At 41.2% G+C, this 21,794-nt stretch overlaps 1 protein-coding gene across 2 annotated transcripts; it reads left to right on the top strand.

Annotated features, from left to right (window-relative positions):
• Window positions 1-1,818: 1,818 nt before the first annotated feature.
• On the top strand, window positions 1,819-18,042 carry LOC135561362 (titin-like). Of its 2 annotated transcripts, XM_065002812.1 has the most exons (7): window positions 1,842-2,689; window positions 8,550-8,728; window positions 11,018-11,107; window positions 13,014-13,179; window positions 13,808-14,005; window positions 14,323-15,510; window positions 17,909-18,042. In XM_065002812.1, the coding sequence occupies exons 2-7, from the start codon at window positions 8,562-8,564 to the stop codon at window positions 17,945-17,947; spliced, it is 1,848 nt and encodes a 615-aa protein (XP_064858884.1). In that variant the 5' UTR covers window positions 1,842-2,689; window positions 8,550-8,561; the 3' UTR covers window positions 17,948-18,042. The 2 variants fall into 2 exon arrangements, with proteins under 2 accessions (XP_064858885.1, XP_064858884.1); XM_065002813.1 differs by lacking the exon at window positions 17,909-18,042 and having other exon boundaries at window positions 1,819-2,689; window positions 14,323-15,645.
• The last annotated feature ends 3,752 nt before the right edge of the window (window positions 18,043-21,794 follow it).

The following is a 21,794-nucleotide window of genomic DNA, read 5'->3' as shown; positions in this document are numbered from 1 at the left end:
ACACTTCAAAGCTGTGTCATCGCCCAGGGCGAAACACCTCAAAGCTGTGTCAACGCCCAGGGCGAAACACTTCAAAGCTGTGTCAACGCCCAGGGCGAAACCTTTCAAAGCTGTGTCAACGCCCAGGGAGAAACCCTTCAAAGCTGTGTCAACGCCCAGGGCGAAACACCTCAAAGCTGTGTCAACGCCCAGGGCGAAACCCTTCAAAGCTGTGTCAACGCCCAGGGTGAAACATTTCAAAGCTGTGTCAACGCCCAGGGTGAAACACCTCAAAGCTGTGTCAACGCCCAGGGTGAAACACTTCAAAGCTGTGTCAACGCCCAGGGCGAAACCCTTCAAAGCTGTGTCAACGCCCAGGGAGAAACCCTTCAAAGCTGTGTCAACGCCCAGGGCGAAACCCTTCAAAGCTGTGTCAACGCCCAGGGTGAAACACTTCAAAGCTGTGTCAACGCCCAGGGTGAAACACTTCAAAGCTGTGTCAACGCCCAGGGCAAAACCCTTCAAAGCTCTGTCAACGCCCAGGGCGAAACCCTTCAAAGCTGTGTCAACGCCCAGGGCGAAACCCTTCAAAGCTGTGTCAACGCCCAGGGCGAAACCCTTCAAAGCTGTGTTTTTCATCCACACTGATGGAGCTCGGAGCATAAGAATTTCACTGTACCCTGCGACTCCATCTGCAACCCTGAGCACTGTCTAATAAACTCATCTGATCTAATAAGACTCTCTGTGTAACACCATTTCCTGTTGCACAGTAACACTCAGATACAGTGGCTCAGACACCACAGTTTCTCCTCCACATGTTTACTTTCCTTTTACCTACTTGAACCCACCCGGTAATCATACCCATACTCCACTCATAGGCAGGGGAACAGGCTGCTCACACTACTACTGACCACAGATCAGATTAGATCAGCCCTTCATAGGCAGGGGAACAGGCTGCTCACACTACTACTGACCACAGATCAGATTAGATCAGCCCTTCATAGGCAGGGGAACAGGCTGCTCACACTACTACTGACCACAGATCAGATTAGATCAGCCCTTCATAGGCAGGGGAACAGGCTGCTCACACTACTACTGACCACAGATCAGATCAGATCTGGTTTTGGTAATGATAAATGGGCCTACTGTGCCAATGCTAATCTGTTCCATGATCCACAAGCTCTGAAAATTCCAAGTCAGACAGTTTACAGAAAATGTACGAACAAAATCGACCGTGTTTTGGAAGTCAGGCTCCCACAGTTACACCAAACAGACTTTCTCTGTGAGTAGATATAGAATCCAATTCTAGTTCTGTGGGTAAAACCGTCTCCTGTTGCCTAGGGATTCTGAAACACAGCAGCCCCCGAAACCACAGTTTCTCCTCCACAGGTTCACTTTCCACTCATCTTCAGGAAACTGTTGGTTGGTGCAGGCCCTTCTCTATCTGATGCAAATTTCAACAGTATAAGTAGATTCTACCATTGCACAATGACGCCTACACTTTCCTAACCCATGGAAGGGTAGAGTAGATGTGGTATGTATATCAGACGTGTTCAGAGCTGTACTCTTTCAGTGTTCCCTTCCTCAGAGACCCTAAATAGATAGACGATGATTAACTTTAACTGAGAGGACTTTAGGATCACACCACCACACACTGTAGAGATCAGACACAGGTACGGTTACAGTTTCTCTAGCTTTCTGAACTCAAGCCTCTTTCTGCCTTTTGAATGTGTGTTTGTTATCTTATTGGATGTTATTACACCGTATGTTGTAACAACCTGTCAATCATTAAACCTTTCTTACAGTTGACCTGTATTTTTCATGTTGTTTGAACAGGGACCTTATGTCTGCGCTCTAGACACCTCAGGTCTCAGAACGCCCTGTCTCAGCCCTGCTACCCTCCTTGGTACCTGACAGAGAAACAGCTGGACCAGACCCTGTCTCAGCCCCGCTACCCTCCTTGGTACCTGACAGAGAAACAGCTGGACCAGACCCTGTCTCAGCCCCGCTACCCTCCTTGGTACCTGACAGAGAAACAGCTGGACCAGACCCTGTCTCAGCCCTGCTACCCTCCTTGGTACCTGACAGAGAAACAGCTGGACCAGACCCTGTCTCAGCCCTGCTACCCTCCTTGGTACCTGACAGAGAAACAGCTGGACCAGACCCTGTCTCAGCCCTGCTACCCTCCTTGGTACCTGACAGAGAAACAGCTGGACCAGACCCTGTCTCAGCCCTGCTACCCTCCTTGGTACCTGACAGAGTAACAGCTGGACCAGACCCTGTCTCAGCCCCGCTACCCTCCTTGGTACCTGACAGAGTAACAGCTGGACCAGACCCTGTCTCAGCCCCGCTACCCTCCTTGGTACCTGACAGAGAAACAGCTGGACCAGACCCTGTCTCAGCCCTGCTACCCTCCTTGGTACCTGACAGAGAAACAGCTGGACCAGACCCTGTCTCAGCCCTGCTACCCTCCTTGGTACCTCACAGAGAAACAGCTGGACCAGACCCTGTCTCAGCCCTGCTACCCTCCTTGGTACCTGACAGAGAAACAGCTGGACCTGACCCTGTCTCAGCCCTGCTACCCTCCTTGGTACCTGACAGAGAAACAGCTGGACCTGACCCTGTCTCAGCCCTGCTACCCTCCTTGGTACCTGACAGAGAAACAGCTGGACTAGAGCCTATAGCAGACCGCTTCAGGACCTGCCTCAAGGTACATAACATACAGTATAGTCAAGATCTGATGATAAAACTCTTGAACAGTCTTTCATCTCTATAACGCATGAGTCACATAACTTTGATAACTTGAATGCACTTTTTTTCAGTCAATACAGAGATGTTAACAGTAATACAGAGATGTTAACAGTAATACAGAGATGTTAAATAGTAATACAGAGATGTTAACAGTAATACAGAGATGTTAATAGTAATACAGAGATGTTAACAGTAATACAGAGATGTTAACAGTAATACAGAGATGTTAACAGTAATACAGAGATGTTAAATAGTAATACAGAGATGTTAAATAGTAATACAGAGATGTTAAATAGTAATACAGAGATGTTAAATAGTAATACAGAGATGTTAACAGTAATACAGAGATGTTAAATAGTAATACAGAGATGTTAAATAGTAATACAGAGATGTTAACAGTAATACAGAGATGTTAACAGTAATACAGAGATGTTAACAGTAATACAGAGATGTTAACAGTAATACAGAGATGTTAAATAGTAATACAGAGATGTTAAATAGTAAAACAGAGATGTTAACAGTAATACAGAGATGTTAACAGTAATACAGAGATGTTAACAGTAATACAGAGATGTTAACAGTAATACAGAGATGTTAAATAGTAATAGGTTAATGGTCAATTTAAGGCTTTCGGCTTGTGAGTGCTCAGATATTAGGGCTGGTTGGTTAGTTAGTTAGTTGGTTAGTTAGTTAGTTTGTTAGCATTTCGCTACACTCACATTAACGTCTGCTAACCATGTGTATGTGACCAATAACATTTGATTTGATTTGATTTAGTTACGTAGCTGCAGATTTACAGTGTAAAATAACCACAACCACTTTTTAAAAGAATGTCAACAGCTGGCTAATGACTGAACAGTATTACTTTTTTTGTCTGTATCTGTATCTATGTAATGTATCTGTATCTATGTAATGTATCTATGTAATGTATCTGTATCTATGTAATGTATCTGTATCTATGTAATGTGTCTGTATCTATGTAATGTATCTATGTAATGTATCTGTATCTATGTAATGTATCTGTATCTATGTAATGTATCTGTATCTATGTAATGTATCTGTATCTATGTAATGTATCTGTATCTATGTAATGTATCTGTATCAATGTAATGTATCTATGTAATGTATCTATGTAATGTATCTATGTAATGTATCTATGTAATGTATCTATGTAATGTATCTATGTAATGTATCTATGTAATGTATCTGTATCTATGTAATGTATCTATGTAATGTATCTGTATCTATGTAATGTATCTATGTAATGTATCTGTATCTATGTAATGTATCTGTATCTATGTAATGTATCTGTATCTATGTAATGTATCTGTATCTATGTAATGTATCTGTATCTATGTAATGTATCTATGTAATGTATCTGTATCTATGTAATGTATCTGTATCTATGTAATGTATCTATGTAATGTATCTGTATCTATGTAATGTATCTATGTAATGTATCTATGTACTGTATCTGTATCTATGTAATGTATCTGTATCTATGTAATGTATCTATGTAATGTATCTGTATCTATGTAATGTATCTGTATCTATGTAATGTATCTGTATCTATGTAATGTATCTATGTAATGTATCTGTATCTATGTAATGTATCTATGTAATGTATCTATGTACTGTATCTGTATCTATGTAATGTATCTATGTAATGTATCTGTATCTATGTAATGTATCTGTATCTATGTAATGTATCTGTATCTATGTAATGTATCTATGTAATGTATCTATGTAATGTATCTGTATCTATGTAATGTATCTGTATCTATGTAATGTATCTATGTAATGTATCTATGTAATGTATCTGTATCTATGTAATGTATCTATGTAATGTATCTATGTAATGTATCTGTATCTATGTAATGTATCTATGTAATGTATCTATGTAATGTATCTGTATCTATGTAATGTATCTGTATCTATGTAATGTATCTATGTAATGTGTCTGTATCTATGTAATGTATCTGTATCTATGTAATGTATCTGTATCTATGTAATGTATCTATGTAATGTATCTGTATCTATGTAATGTATCTGTATCTATGTAATGTATCTGTATCTATGTAATGTATCTATGTAATGTATCTGTATCTATGTAATGTATATGTATCTATGTAATATATCTGTATCTATGTAATGTATCTGTATCTATGTAATGTATCTGTATCTATGTATCTGTATCTATGTAATGTATCTATGTAATGTATCTTTATCTATGTAATGTATCTATGTAATGTGTCTGTATCTATGTAATGTATCTATGTAATGTGTCTGTATCCATGTAATGTATCTGTATCTATGTAATGTATCTGTATCTATGTAATGTATCTGTATCTATGTAATGTATCTGTATCTATGTAATGTATCTGTATCTATGTAATGTATCTATGTAATGTATCTATGTACTGTGTCTGTATCTATGTAATGTATCTGTATCTATGTAATGTATCTGTATCTATGTAATGTATCTATGTAATGTATCTATGTAATGTATCTTTATCTATGTAATGTATCTATGTAATGTGTCTGTATCTATGTAATGTATCTATGTAATGTGTCTGTATCCATGTAATGTATCTGTATCTATGTAATGTATCTGTATCTATGTAATGTATCTATGTAATGTATCTGTATCTATGTAATGTATCTGTATCTATGTAATGTATCTGTATCTATGTAATGTATCTATGTAATGTATCTGTATCTATGTAATGTATATATGTAATGTATCTGTATCTATGTAATGTATCTGTATCTATGTAATGTATCTGTATCTATGTAATGTATCTATGTAATGTATCTATATCTATGTAATGTATCTGTATCTATGTAATGTATCTGTATCTATGTAATGTATCTGTATCTATGTAATGTATCTGTATCTATGTAATGTATATGTATCTATGTAATGTATCTATGTAATGTGTCTGTATCTATGTAATATATCTGTATCAATGTAATGTATCTATGTAATGTATCTATGTAATGTATCTATATCTATGTAATGTATCTGTATCTATGTAATGTATCTGTATCTATGTAATGTATCTGTATCTATGTAATGTATCTGTATCTATGTAATATATCTATGTAATGTATCTATGTACTGTGTCTGTATCTATGTAATGTATCTATGTAATGTATCTATATCTATGTAATGTATCTATATCTATGTAATGTATCTGTATCTATGTAATGTATCTGTATCTATGTAATGTGTCTGTATCTATGTAATGTATCTGTATCTATGTAATGTATCTATGTAATGTATCTGTATCAATGTAATGTATCTGTATCAATGTAATGTATCTATGTAATGTATCTATGTAATGTATCTGTATCAATGTAATGTATCTATGTAATGTGTCTGTATCTATGTAATGTATCTGTATCAATGTAATGTATCTATGTAATGTGTCTGTATCTATGTAATGTATCTATGTAATGTATCTATGTAATGTATCTGTATCTATGTAATGTATCTGTATCTATGTAATGTATCTGTATCTATGTAATGTATCTGTATCTATGTAATGTATCTGTATCTATGTAATATATCTATGTAATGTATCTGTATCTATGTAATGTATCTGTATCTATGTAATGTATCTGTATCTATGTAATATATCTATGTAATGTATCTGTATCTATGTACTGTATCTGTATCTATGTAATGTATCTGTATCTATGTAATGTATCTGTATCTATGTAATGTATCTATGTAATGTATCTATGTAATGTATCTGTATCTATGTAATGTATCTATGTAATGTATCTATATCTATGTAATGTATCTGTATCTATGTAATGTATCTGTATCTATGTAATGTATCTGTATCTATGTAATGTATCTATGTAATGTATCTATGTAATGTATCTGTATCTATGTAATGTATCTATGTAATGTATCTGTATCTATGTAATGTATCTGTATCTATGTAATGTATCTGTATCTATGTAATGTATCTGTATCTATGTAATGTATCTATGTAATGTATCTGTATCTATGTAATGTGTCTGTATCTATGTAATGCATCTGTATCTATGTAATGTCCTGATCCTGACCAGTATTAACAGACAGTGGGTTCTCTTAATGTCCTGATCCTGACCAGTATTAACAGGCAGTGGGTTCTCTGAATGTCCTGATCCTGACCAGTATTAACAGGCAGTGGGTTCTCTTAATGTCCTGATCCTGACCAGTATTAACAGGCAGTGGGTTCTCTTAATGTCCTGATCCTGACCAGTATTAACAGGCAGTGGGTTCTCTGAATGTCCTGATCCTGACCAGTATTAACAGGCAGTGGGTTCTCTTAATGTCCTGATCCTGACCAGTATTAACAGGCAGTGGGTTCTCTTAATGTCCTGATCCTGACCAGTATTAACAGGCAGTGAGAGTAGTAAACTGGAACAATGGATACTTTCAGCTGGCCTCGCTCTCAGGTTGACCGCTAACGGAAAATAGGCAAATCAGTCTGCTGCCCTTCAACCTGCTGCCTCACTGCACTGAGTGTTCCACTGTTTAGGACTATCTTAACATTAGGACTATGCTTGGGTTAGGACTATCTTAACACTAGGTCTATGCTTGGGTTAGGATTAGGTTAACATTAGGTCTATGATTGGGTTAGGATTAGGTTAACATTAGGTCTATGATTGGGTTAGTATTAGGTTAACATTAGGTCTATGATTGGTTAGGATTAGGTTAACATTAGGTCTATGATTGGGTTAGGATTAGGTTAACATTAGGTCTATGATTGGGTTAGGATTAGGTTAACATTAGGTCTATGATTGGGTTAGGATTAGGTTAACATTAGGTCTATGATTGGGTTAGGACTATCTTAACACTAGGTCTATGCTTGGGTTAGGACCATCTTAACACTAGGTCTATGCTTGGGTTAGGACTATTTTAACACTAGGTCTATGCTTGGGTTAGGATTAGGTTAACATTAGGTCTATGCTTGGGTTAGGATTAGGTTAACATTAGGTCTATGATTGGGTTAGGATTAGGTTAACATTAGGTCTATGATTGGGTTAACATTAGGTCTATGATTGGGTTAGGATTAGGTTAACATTAGGTCTATGATTGGGTTAGGATTAGGTTAACATTAGGTCTATGCTTTCGTTAGGATTAGGTTAACATTAGGTCTATGATTGGGTTAGGATTAGGTTAACATTAGGTCTATGATTGGGTTAGGATTAGGTTAACATTAGGTCTATGATTGGGTTAGGATTAGGTTAACATTAGGTCTATGATTGGGTTAGGATTAGGTTAACATTAGGTCTATGATTGGGTTAGGATTAGGTTAACATTAGGTCTATGATTGGGTTAGGATTAGGTTAACATTAGGTCTATGATTGGGTTAGGATTAGGTTAACATTAGGTCTATGATTGGGTTAGGATTAGGTTAACATTAGGTCTATGATTGGGTTAGGATTAGGTTAACATTAGGTCTATGCTTGGGTTAGGATTAGGTTAACATTAGGTCTATGATTGGGTTAGGATTAGGTTAACATTAGGTCTATGATTGGGTTAGGATTAGGTTAACATTAGGTCTATGATTGGGTTAGGATTAGGTTAACATTAGGTCTATGATTGGGTTAGGATTAGGTTAACATTAGGTCTATGATTGGGTTAGGATTAGGTTAACATTAGGTCTATGATTGGGTTAGGATTAGGTTAACATTAGGTCTATGATTGGGTTAGGATTAGGTTAACATTAGGTCTATGTTTGGGTTAGGATTAGGTTATCTCTGCTCATTGTTCTCATCTGTGCTGACTGCTGTCCTGCTTGGTGGGGTGTGGGTAGGACCGGGTCAGGATGGAGACGGCGGTGGAGTCCCAGCAGGACCAGGGGACAGAGGGGAATCTGGGGACAGGGTGCAGGCACAGAGAGATGGCCCTGAAGTGGTTCATGGAGACTCAAGCTCCTCTCATCCTCCATGAGGGAAATTTCCCCTCCTGGTTCGAAGGGTTCATCACCAGAAGGTAAGTACTTCTACATACAGGTCTATTGAGAGATTGATAGGATTGGAGATTGATAGTGGAGTGTAGTGGAGTGCAGTGGAGTGCAGTGGAGTGGAGTGGAGTGCAGTGGAGTGCAGTGGGGTGTAGTGTTGTGGAGTGCAGTGGAGTGGAGTGCAGTGGAGTGCAGTGGGGTGTAGTGGAGTGGAGTGCAGTGGAGTGCAGTGGGGTGTAGTGGAGTGCAGTGGAGTGGAGTGTAGTGGAGTGCAGTGGGGTGTAGTGGAGTGCAGTGGGGTGTAGTGGAGTGCAGTGGAGTGCAGTGGAGTGCAGTGCAGTGCAGTGGAGTGGAGTGCAGTGGGGTGGAGTGCAGTGGAGTGTAGTGGAGTGCAGTGGAGTGCAGTGGAGTGCAGTGGAGTGTAGTGGAGTGGAGTGGAGTGCAGTGGAGTGTAGTGGAGTGCAGTGGAGTGCAGTGGAGTGGAGTGCAGTGGAGTGCAGTGGAGTGCAGTGGAGTGTAGTGGAGTGCAGTGGAGTGCAGTGGAGTGGAGTGTAGTGGAGTGGAGTGCAGTGGAGTGTAGTGGAGTGCAGTGGAGTGCAGTGGAGTGTAGTGGAGTGCAGTGGAGTGGAGTGCAGTGGAGTGCAGTGGAGTGCAGTGGAGTGTAGTGGAGTGCATGCCAGCACGACGCTGTTTTTAGGGTGGTGACTCACAGTATGATTCCTTTTCCAGCAACTGGAAGGATTAATGATTTATATTTTAATTTGGAATAGCGAACTTTGAACTCTATTAAATGAGCCAAGGTGCGTTCATTTCCTTTCCAGTGTTAACTTGAATTATTGCTACCTTCTGATTGTGATTTTATTTATTCATTGTGTTTGTGAGATGTAGATATTGATAATACCTCCCTATTACATATCAATAATACCTCCCTATAACATATCAATAATACCTTCCATATCAATAATACCTCCCTATAACATATCAATAATACCTCCCTATAACATATCAATAACACCTCCCTATTACATATCAATAATACCTCCCTATAACATATCAATAATACCTCCCTATAACATATCAATAATACCTCCCTATTACATATCAATAATACCTCCCTATAACATATCAATAATACCTCCCTATAACATATCAATAATACCCCCCTATAACATATCAATAATACCTCCATATAACATATCAATAATACCTCCCTATAACATATCAATAATACCTCCCTATTACATATCAATAATACCCCCCTATAACATATCAATAATACCCCCTATAACATATCAATAATACCCCCCTATAACATATCAATAATACCCCCCTATAACATATCAATAATACCTCCATATAACATATCAATAATACCTCCCTATAACATATCAATAATACCCCCCTATAACATATCAATAATACCTCCCTATAACATATCAATAATACCTCCCATATCAATAATACCCCTATAACATATCAATAATACCCCCTATAACATATCAATAATACCTCCCTATAACATATCAATAATACCCCTATAACATATCAATAATACCTCCCTATAACATATCAATAATACCCCTATAACATATCAATAATACCTCCCTATAACATATCAATACCTCCCTATAACATATCAATAATACCCCCTATAACATATCAATAATACCCCCTATAACATATCAATAATACCCCCTATAACATATCAATAATACCCCCTATAACATATCAATAATACCCCCTATAACATATCAATAATACCTCCTATAACATATCAATAATACCTCCCTATAACATATCAATAACACCTCCCTATCAATAATACCCCTATAACATATCAATAATACCTCCCTATAACATATCAATAATACCCCCTATTACATATCAATAATACCCCCATATCAATAATACCCCCTATAACATATCAATAATACCCCCTATAACATATCAATAACACCCCCATATCAATAATACCCCCTATAACATATCAATAACACCCCCATATCAATAATACCCCCTATAACATATCAATAATACCTCCCTATAACATATCAATAATACCCCCCTATAACATATCAATAATACCTCCCTATAACATATCAATAATACCTCCCTATAACATATCAATAACACCTCCCTATAACATATCAATAACACCTCCCTATAACATATCAATAACACCTCCCTATCAATAATACCTCCCTATTACAAATCAATAATACCCCCCTATAACATATCAATAATACCTTTATGAGGGTTGAGGGATATTTTTTGCATTGGTTTATATTGCTTTTTAATACTTTTTAATGCTTCTGCAGAGATGCGGAAGAGATGCTGAGAGACAAAGAACTGGGCTGTTTCCTGATCCGACTAAGTGACAAAGCCATGGGATACATCCTGTCATACAGGTCCGTTCTGGTTGTTGTTCTTCTATCGTAGATAACAGAGATAACAGTGGAGATAACAGGGTTCCCGAGTGGCACAGCGGTCTAAGGGACTGCACCTCAGTGCTAGTCACTACAGACCCTGGTTTGATACCGGGCTGTATCATAACAGGCCGTGATCGGGAGTCCCATAGGGCGGCACACAATTGGCTCAGCGTCGTCAGGGTTAGGGAGGGTTTGGCCGTCATTGTAAATAAGAATTTGTTCTTTAAAAAACTGTGAAGATAACATAGATAACAGTGGAGACACCAGTGGAAATCACATAGATAACAGTGGAGACACCAGTGGAAATCACATAGATAACAGTGGAGACACCAGTGGAAATCACATAGATAACAGTGGAGATACCAGTGGAGATCACATAGATAACAGTGGAGATACCAGTGGAGATCACATAGATAACAGTGGAGATACCAGTGGAAATCACATAGATAACAGTGGAGACACCAGTGGAAATCACATAGATAACAGTGGAGATACCAGTGGAAATCACATAGATAACAGTGGAGATACCAGTGGAGATCACATAGATAACAGTGGAGATACCAGTGGAAATCATATAGATAACAGTGGAGACACCAGTGGAAATCACATAGATAACAGTGGAGACACCAGTGGAGATAACATAGATAACAGTGGAGACACCAGTGGAAATCATATAGATAACAGTGGAGACACCAGTGGAAATCACATAGATAACAGTGGAGACACCAGTGGAGATAACATAGATAACAGTGGAGACACCAGTGGAAATCACATAGATAACAGTGGAGATACCAGTGGAAATCACATAGATAACAGTGGAGACACCAGTGGAGATAACATAGATAACAGTGGAGACACCAGTGGAGATAACATAGATAACAGTGGAGACACCAGTGGAGATCACATAGATAACAGTGGAAATAACAGTGGAGATAAAAATGGAGATAACAGAGGTACGAGTGGAGATAACATAGTTAACAGCGGAGATAAAAAAAAATAGGTTAAAGCAGAGATAAGTGGAGATAACATAGATAACAGTATAGATAACAGTGGAGATAACATATATAACAGTGGAGATAACATAGATAACAGTAAATATAACAGCAGAGATATTTCTTTTTTATTTATTTATTTAACCTTTATTTATTTATTTAACAGTGGAGATCACATAGAAAACAGTGGAGACAACATACAAGTGGAGATGACATAGGTAACAGTGGAGACAACAGTGGAGACAACAGTGGAGATAACATATATATTAGTAGAGATAACAGTGGAGATAACATAGATAACAGTATAGATAACAGTGGAGATAACATATATAACAGTGGAGATAACAAAGATAACAGTCGAGATAGCATAGATACTAGTGGACATACCAGTAGAGAAAACATAGATAACAGTGGAGATAACAGAGATAACAGTCAAGATAACATATATAGCTGTGGAGATAACAGTGGCAATAACATAGATAACAGTGGAGATAACATACCAGTGGAGATAACATATATACCAGTGGAGATAGCAAAGATAACAGGAGATATAACAGTGGAGATATTGGAGATACCAGCGGAGATAACATATATAACAGTAGAGATAACATATATACCAGTGGAGATAGCATATATACCAGTGGAGATAACATAGATAACAGTGGAGATACCAGTGGAGATAGCATAGATAATAGTGGAGATAATACGTATAACAGTGGAGATAACATAGATAACAGAGGAGATAACATACTGTTGATAACTGTGGAAATAGCACGCCCGTGGAGATAGATACATAGATAGATAACAGCGGAGGTAACAAGGGAGATAACAGTGGACCACAGTATAACACAACATCATACCCCGGACTTACCAGTGTTATTATTGTCTTCCAGAGGCCGTGATCGATGCAGACACTTTGTGATCAACCAGAGTAAGTCAGGCCAGTTCATAGTGTCTGGAGACACAGAGGAGCATGAGACCCTGGGAGAACTGATAGAACACTACAAGACCAGCCCCATAGAGCCCTTCAGAGAGTACCTGACCTGTTCCTGTCTAGAGGTGAGGAGAGATTTTGTCTCTAGCCTGGCCCAGACCAGTTGTTTGCAGCTGGTGCTGCTGCTCCAGTTTCAACTGTTCTGCAACCACTGTGATTATTATTATTTGACCCTGCTGGTCATTTATGAACATTTGAACATCTTGGCCATGTTCTAGAGGAACAGTCAGTCATAGGAGTTTTTCCTAGCCACCGTGCTTTTACACCTGCATTGCTTGCTGTTTGGGGTTTTAGGCTGGGTTTCTGTACAGCACTTTGAGATATCAGCTGATGTACGAAGGGCTATATAAATAAATTTGATTTGATTTGTTTAACACTTTAGAGAGTACCTGACCTGCTCCTGTCTAGAGGTGAGGAGAGACTGTCTCTAGCCTGCTCTATTTGTGCCGTCTTGCCAACTTCACAGATCTGAGACCAAGCTACACGATCTTTATGTTCTCATTTGAATTCAAGAAGGTATTCAAGAAGACATTTTGTAAGATAGTGTGTGTCTAACTGGTTCAAGTAGGCATCTTGTCAGTTATAATGGTAGTGTTCACAGAATACAGTATATCAGTTAAACACATCTGGTCAGTTATAACGGTGGTGTGCACTGTACCTGTTAGTAAAACTGATGATGTCGTGCTATTTCAGTCTTCCAGAGGAGAAGTCTATGACGTCATCAAAGTCAACCTCAGAGAGAAGCCAGGGGTCAGTGTGAGAGCTGTGAGGAGCCTGTGGGACGCACAGAGTGACCAGCAGGGTGACTGGACCAGGGATAGTCCTAGCGACCACGCCGAGGAGCACCTTCCTCCTCCCACACTGCCTCCCAAAAGCAGCAGGAAACCAGAGGTTAGTGTACAAATAATATGTTTTATTCGAGGTACGATTGTAAGGCAACCCGCTGCCATAGGACTGTGAGTTTGCTCATCAAAATGTTCACACATAAACTACGGTCCTATTGCATTTGGTTTCTTGTAACGTACAAACACTACAGCTTTATATGGGGGGGTTGGTAGAACACTCAACTAACAGATGTCAAGTCAAAGGGCCTCTTTGTAAAACTCAGGCCTAAGATTTGTTTTGATTACTTGCTGACGATTGCAAAAAAAGATTCAAAGTTGTTCAGAGAGTGTAACCAAATCACTTCCTCGTGTCTCTCTAACCAGGAAGAACCCTCTGTGCCAACTGTACCTAGAGTACCACCAGTGCCTAGAGTACCACCTGTACCTAGAGTACCACCTGTGCCTAGAAGGGCAGGTCCTTTGAAGAGCAGTTCCCTGGATTACCACCAGGGTAGTGCTCAGAGAAGGGCGTTGTATGCCCAGCTGGAGAAGCACAAGGCCATGAATCCCCAACCCAGGAGCCTGGAGGGTCTACCCAGAGCTCCAGAAGGAAGGGCTGAAGGCCTGGGTCCTGTAGCCCAACATCAAACCCCTCCTCAGAGGGGGGGCATCCCCAGTGGTAAACCTGGAGCCCCAGGCCCTGCCTCAGCCCCTGGACCAGACCCAGGCACAGTCTACTCAGAGCTACTCAGCCTGCTGGACTGCAAGAGTAAGTCTTTGCCTCTCCTGGACCTGGATCCTGACTCAGAGGAGGGGGCCAATAACTCCTACAGGCTGAGCGCACCTTCTTTTACTCCCCCAAGACTCTCTCCCAACCCCACTAAACGGACCACTAGCCCCTCCCTTCTGGACCAGAGCTACCCATCTGGACCTTCCCTTCTGGACCAGAGCTACCACAAGGATACCTCCAAGAGACCTCCAATAATCAGCCACAGTCTGGATCATCTATGTAACAGCCCCATACCTGCCCTCGTGTATCAACTGGCAGGTAGACCCAGGGACCAGGAAGGACCCATGACATCATCCATGACATCATCACCACAGGAAGAGGAAGACGTAGCTAACAGTCTGTACGCTGAGGTCCCTTGTGAGCCGGTCCTCCGTCTCCTACTGGACGACACCTACGAACACATACCAGAGTTAGGACTGAAAGGATCAGCCAGACCTTATGAACACATACCAGAGTTAGGACTGAAAGGATCAGCCACACCTTATGAACACATACCAGAGTTAGGACTGAAAGGATCAGCCAGACCTTATGAACACATACCAGAGTTAGGACTGAAAGGATCAGCCAGACCTTATGAACACATACCAGAGTTAGGACTGAAAGGATCAGCCACACCTTATGAACACATACCAGAGTTAGGACTGAAAGGATCAGCCAGACCTTATGAACACATACCAGAGTTAGGACTGAAAGGATCGGCCAGACCTTCTGATAACAACCACACCTATGAATCAGTGGAAGAGCTCAAGTCCAAACACACCACCTCTTCTTGGGGTATAAAGGTGAGTACTGCATCCAGACATGTCCATGGTAATGGTAGTGACAGTCATACACTGCTAGATCTGATTCGAATGTAATGTCTGATGTTCCAGCTGTATAATGACTGACTGTTCCTCCAGCTGTATAATGACTGACTGTTCCTCAGCTGTATAATGACTGACTGTTCCTCAGCTGTATAATGACTGACTGTTCCTCAGCTGTATAATGACTGACTGTTCCTCCAGCTGTATAATGACTGACTGTTCCTCCAGCTGTATAATGACTGACTGTTCCTCCAGCTGTATAATGACTGACTGTTCCTCCAGCTGTATAATGACTGACTGTTCCTCAGCTGTATAATGACTGACTGTTCCTCCAGCTGTATAATGACTGACTGTTCCTCCAGCTGTATAATGACTGACTGTTCCTCCAGCTGTATAATGACTTACTGTTCCTCAGCTGTATAATGACTTACTGTTCCTCCAGCTGTATAATGACTTACTGTTCCTCAGCTGTATAATGACTGACTGTTCCTCCAGCTGTATAATGACTGACTGTTCCTCAAGCTGTATAATGACTGACTGTTCCTCCAGCTGTATAATGACTTACTGTTCCTCAGCTGTATAATGACTGACTGTTCCTCCAGCTGTATAATGACTGACTGTTCCTCCAGCTGTATAATGACTGACTGTTCCTCCAGCTGTATAATGACTGACTGTTCCTCTAGCTGTATAATGACTGACTGTTCCTCCAGCTGTATAATGACTGACTGTTCCTCCAGCTGTATAATGACTGACTGTTCCTCCAGCTGTATAATGACTGACTGTTCCTCCAGCTGTATAATGACTGACTGTTCCTCCAGCTGTATAATGACTGACTGTTCCTCCAGCTGTTTAATGACTGACTGTTCCTCAGCTGTATAATGACTGACTGTTCCTCCAGCTGTTTAATGACTGACTGTTCCTCCAGCTGTATAATGACTGACTGTTCCTCCAGCTGTATAATGACTGACTGTTCCTCCAGCTGTATAATGACTGACTGTTCCTCCAGCTGTATAATGACTGACTGTTCCTCCAGCTGTTTAATGACTGACTGTTCCTCCAGCTGTTTAATGACTGACTGTTCCTCCAGCTGTATAATGACTGACTGTTCCTCAGCTGTATAATGACTGACTGTTCCTCCAGCTGTATAATGACTGACTGTTCCTCCAGCTGTATAATGACTGACTGTTCCTCCAGCTGTATAATGACTGACTGGTCCTCCAGCTGTATAATGACTGACTGGTCCTCCAGCTGTATAATGACTGACTGTTCTTCCAGCTGTATAATGACTGGCTGTTCCTCCAGCTGTTTTTTGACCGAGTCTTCCTCCAGCTGTATAATGAATTGACTGTTCCTCAGCTGTATAATGACTGACTGTTCCTCCAGCTGTATAATGACTGACTGTTCCTCCAGCTGTATATTGACTGACTGTTCCTATAGCTGTTTAATGACCGACTGTTCCTCCAGCTGTTTAATGACCGACTATTCCTCCAGCTGTATCATGACTGACTGTTCCTCCAGCTGTATATTGACTGACTGTTCCTCCAGCTGTTTAATGACTGACTGTTCCTCCAGCTGTATAATGAATTGACTGTTCCTCAGCTGTATAATGACTGACTGTTCCTCCAGCTGTATAATGACTGACTGTTCCTCAGCTGTATAATGACTGACTGTTCCTCAGCTGTATAATGACTGACTGTTCCTCCAGCTGTATAATGACTGACTGTTCCTCCAGCTGTATAATGAATTGACTGTTCCTCAGCTGTATATTGACTGACTGTTCCTCCAGCTGTTTAATGACTGACTGTTCCTCCAGCTGTATAACGACTGACTGTTCCTCAGCTGTATAATGACTGACTGTTCCTCCAGCTGTATAATGACTGACTGTTCCTCCAGCTGTATAATGACTGACTGTTCCTCAGCTGTATAATGACTGACTGTTCCTCAGCTGTATAATGACTGAGATCCTCCAGCTGTTTAATGACTGAGATCCTCCAGCTGTTTAATGACCGACTGTTCCTCCAGCTGTATAATGAATATACTGTTCCTCAGCTGTATAATGACTGACTGTTCCTCAGCTGTATCATGACTGACTGTTCCTCAGCTGTATAATGACTGACTGTTCCTCCAGCTGTATAATGACTGACTGTTCCTCAGCTGTATAATGACTGACTGTTCCTCAGCTGTATAATGACTGACTGTTCCTCAGCTGTATCATGACTGACTGTTCCTCAGCTGTATAATGACTGACTGTTCCTCCAGCTGTATAATGACTGACTGTTCCTCCAGCTGTATAATGACTGACTGTTCCTCAGCTGTATCATGACTGACTGTTCCTCAGCTGTATAATGACTTACTGTTTTGCTTTCTGCATAATGAGAAATTGAGATGGCTGTTCCCTGAGAGACAGAAGAAATAATGGAGAAGCAACCCATCAACCCAACACTACTGGACACCACAGTGTACTAACCCATCAACCCAATACTACTGGACACCACAGTGTACTATCCCATCAACCCAATACTACTGGACAGTGTACTATCCCATCAACCCAACACCACTGGACAGTGTACTATCCCATCAACCCAACACCACAGTGTACTATCCCATCAACCCAATACTACTGGACAGTGTACTATCCCATCAACCCAATACTACTGGACACCACAGTGTACTATCCCATCAACCCAACACTACTGGACACCACAGTGTACTATCCCATCAACCCAATACTACTGGACAGTGTACTATCTCATCAACCCAACACCACTGGACAGTGTACTATCCCATCAACCCAATACTACTGGACAGTGTACTATCTCATCAACCCAACACCACTGGACAGTGTACTATCCCATCAACCCAATACTACTGGACAGTGTACTATCCCATCAACCCAACACCACAGTGTATTATCCCATCAACCCAATACTACTGGACAGTGTACTATCCCATCAACCCAATACTACTGGACACCACAGTGTACTATCCCATCAACCCAACACTACTGGACACCACAGTGTACTATCCCATCAACCCAACACCACAGTGTACTATCCCATCAACCCAACACCACTGGACAGTGTACTATCCCATCAACCCAATACTACTGGACAGTGTACTATCCCATCAACCCAACACCACAGTGTACTATCTCATCAACCCAACACTACTGGACAATGTACTATCCCATCAACCCAACACCACAGTGTACTATCCCATCAACCCAATACTACTGGACAGTGTACTATCCCATCAACCCAACACCACAGTGTTCTATCCCATCAACCCAACACCAGAGTGTACTATCCCATCAACCCAACACCACAGTGTACTATCCCATCAACCCAATACTACTGGACACCACAGTGTACTATCCCATCAACCCAACACTACTGGACACCACAGTGTACTAACCCATCAACCCAACACCATAGTGTACTATCCTATCAACCCAACACTACAGTGTCCTATCCCATCAACCCAACACTACAGTGTACTATCCCATCAACCCAACACTAATGGACAGTGTACTATCCCATCAACCCAATACTACTGGACAGTGTACTATCCCATCAACCCAACACTACAGTGTACTATCCCATCAACCCAACACTACAGTGTACTATCCCATCAACCCAACACCACAGTGTACTATCTCATCAACCCAATACTACTGGACAGTGTACTATCTCATCAACCCAATACTACTGGACAGTGTACTATCCCATCAACCCAACACTACTGGACACCACAGTGTACTATCCCATCAACTCAACACTACTGGACACCACAGTGTACTATCCCATCAACTCAACACTACTGGACACCACAGTGTACTATCCCATCAACTCAACACTACTGGACACCACAGTGTACTATCCCATCAACCCAACACTACTGGACACCACAGTGTACTATCCCATCAACCCAACACTACTGGACACCACAGTGTACTATCCCATCAACCCAACACTACTGGACAGTGTACTATCCCATCAACCCAACACCACAGTGTACTATCCCATCAACCCAACACCACAGTGTACTATCCCATCAACCCAATACTACTGGACACCACAGTGTACTATCTCATCAACCCAACACTACTGGACACCACAGTGTACTATCTCATCAACCCAACACTACTGGACACCACAGTGTACTAGCCCATCAACCCAATACTACTGGACACCACAGTGTACTATCTCATCAACCCAACACCACAGTGTACTATCCCATCAACCCAACACCACAGTGTACTATCCCATCAACCCAATACTACTGGACACCACAGTGTACTATCCCATCAACCCAACACCACAGTGTACTATCCCATCAACCCAACACCACAGTGTATTATCCCATCAACCTAACACTACTGGACACCACAGTGTACTATCTCATCAACCCAACACCACAGTGTACTATCCCATCAACCCAACACCACAGTGTACTATCCCATCAACCCAACACTACTGGACAGTGTACTATCCCATCAACCCAACACTACAGTGTACTATCCCATCAACCCAACACCACAGTGTACTATCCCATCAACCCAACACCACAGTGTACTATCCCATCAACCCAACACCACAGTGTACTATCCCATCAACCCAATACTACTGGACACCACAGTGTATTATCCCATCAACCTAACACTACTGGACAGTGTACTATCCCATCAACCCAACACTACTGGACAGTGTACTATCCCATCAACCCAACACCACAGTGTACTATCCCATCAACCCAACACTACTGGACAGTGTACTATCCCATCAACCCACTACTACTGGACAGTGTACTATCCCATCAACCCAACACTACTGGACAGTGTACTATCCCATCAACCCAACACCACAGTGTACTATCCCATCAACCCAACACTACTGGACAGTGTATTATCCCATCAACCTAACACTACTGGACAGTGTACTATCCCATCAACCCAATACTACTGGACAGTGTACTATCCCATCAACCCAACACCACAGTGTACTATCCCATCAACCCAACACTACTGGACAGTGTATTATCCCATCAACCTAACACTACTGGACAGTGTACTATCCCATCAACCCAATACTACTGGACAGTGTACTATCCCATCAACCCAACACCACAGTGTACTATCCCATCAACCCAACACCACAGTGTACTATCCCATCAACCCAACACCACAGTGTACTATCCCATCAACCCAATACTACTGGACACCACAGTGTATTATCCCATCAACCTAACACTACTGGACAGTGTACTATCCCATCAACCCAACACTACTGGACAGTGTACTATCCCATCAACCCAACACCACAGTGTACTATCCCATCAACCCAACACTACTGGACAGTGTACTATCCCATCAACCCAATACTACTGGACAGTGTACTATCCCATCAACCCAACACTACTGGACAGTGTACTATCCCATCAACCCAACACCACAGTGTACTATCCCATCAACCCAACACAACTGGACAGTGTATTATCCCATCAACCTAACACTACTGGACAGTGTACTATCCCATCAACCCAATACTACTGGACAGTGTACTATCCCATCAACCCAACACCACAGTGTACTATCCCATCAACCCAACACTACTGGACACCACGGTGTACTACCCCATCAACCCAATACTACTGGACACCACAGTGTACTATCCCATCAACCCAATACTACTGGACACCACAGTGTACTATCCCATCAACCCAATACTACTGGACACCACAGTGTACTATCTCATCAACCCAATACTACTGGACAGTGTACTATCCCATCAACCCAACACTACTGGACAGTGTACTATCCCATCAACCCAACACCACAGTGTACTATCCCATCAACCCAACACTACTGGACAGTGTATTATCCCATCAACCTAACACTACTGGACAGTGTACTATCCCATCAACCCAATACTACTGGACAGTGTACCATCCCATCAACCCAACACCACAGTGTACTATCCCATCAACCCAACACCACAGTGTACTATCCCATCAACCCAACACCACAGTGTACTATCCCATCAACCCAATACTACTGGACACCACAGTGTATTATCCCATCAACCTAACACTACTGGACAGTGTACTATCCCATCAACCCAACACTACTGGACAGTGTACTATCCCATCAACCCAACACCACAGTGTACTATCCCATCAACCCAACACTACTGGACAGTGTACTATCCCATCAACCCAATACTACTGGACAGTGTACTATCCCATCAACCCAACACTACTGGACA

Source organism: Oncorhynchus nerka, linkage group LG17 (genome assembly GCF_034236695.1).
Source record: "Oncorhynchus nerka isolate Pitt River linkage group LG17, Oner_Uvic_2.0, whole genome shotgun sequence".
NCBI classification, from domain to species: Eukaryota; Metazoa; Chordata; class Actinopteri; order Salmoniformes; family Salmonidae; genus Oncorhynchus; species Oncorhynchus nerka.
The sequence above is the reverse complement of the archived record's forward strand: the minus strand, read 5'-3'. Positions and strand labels throughout refer to the sequence as shown.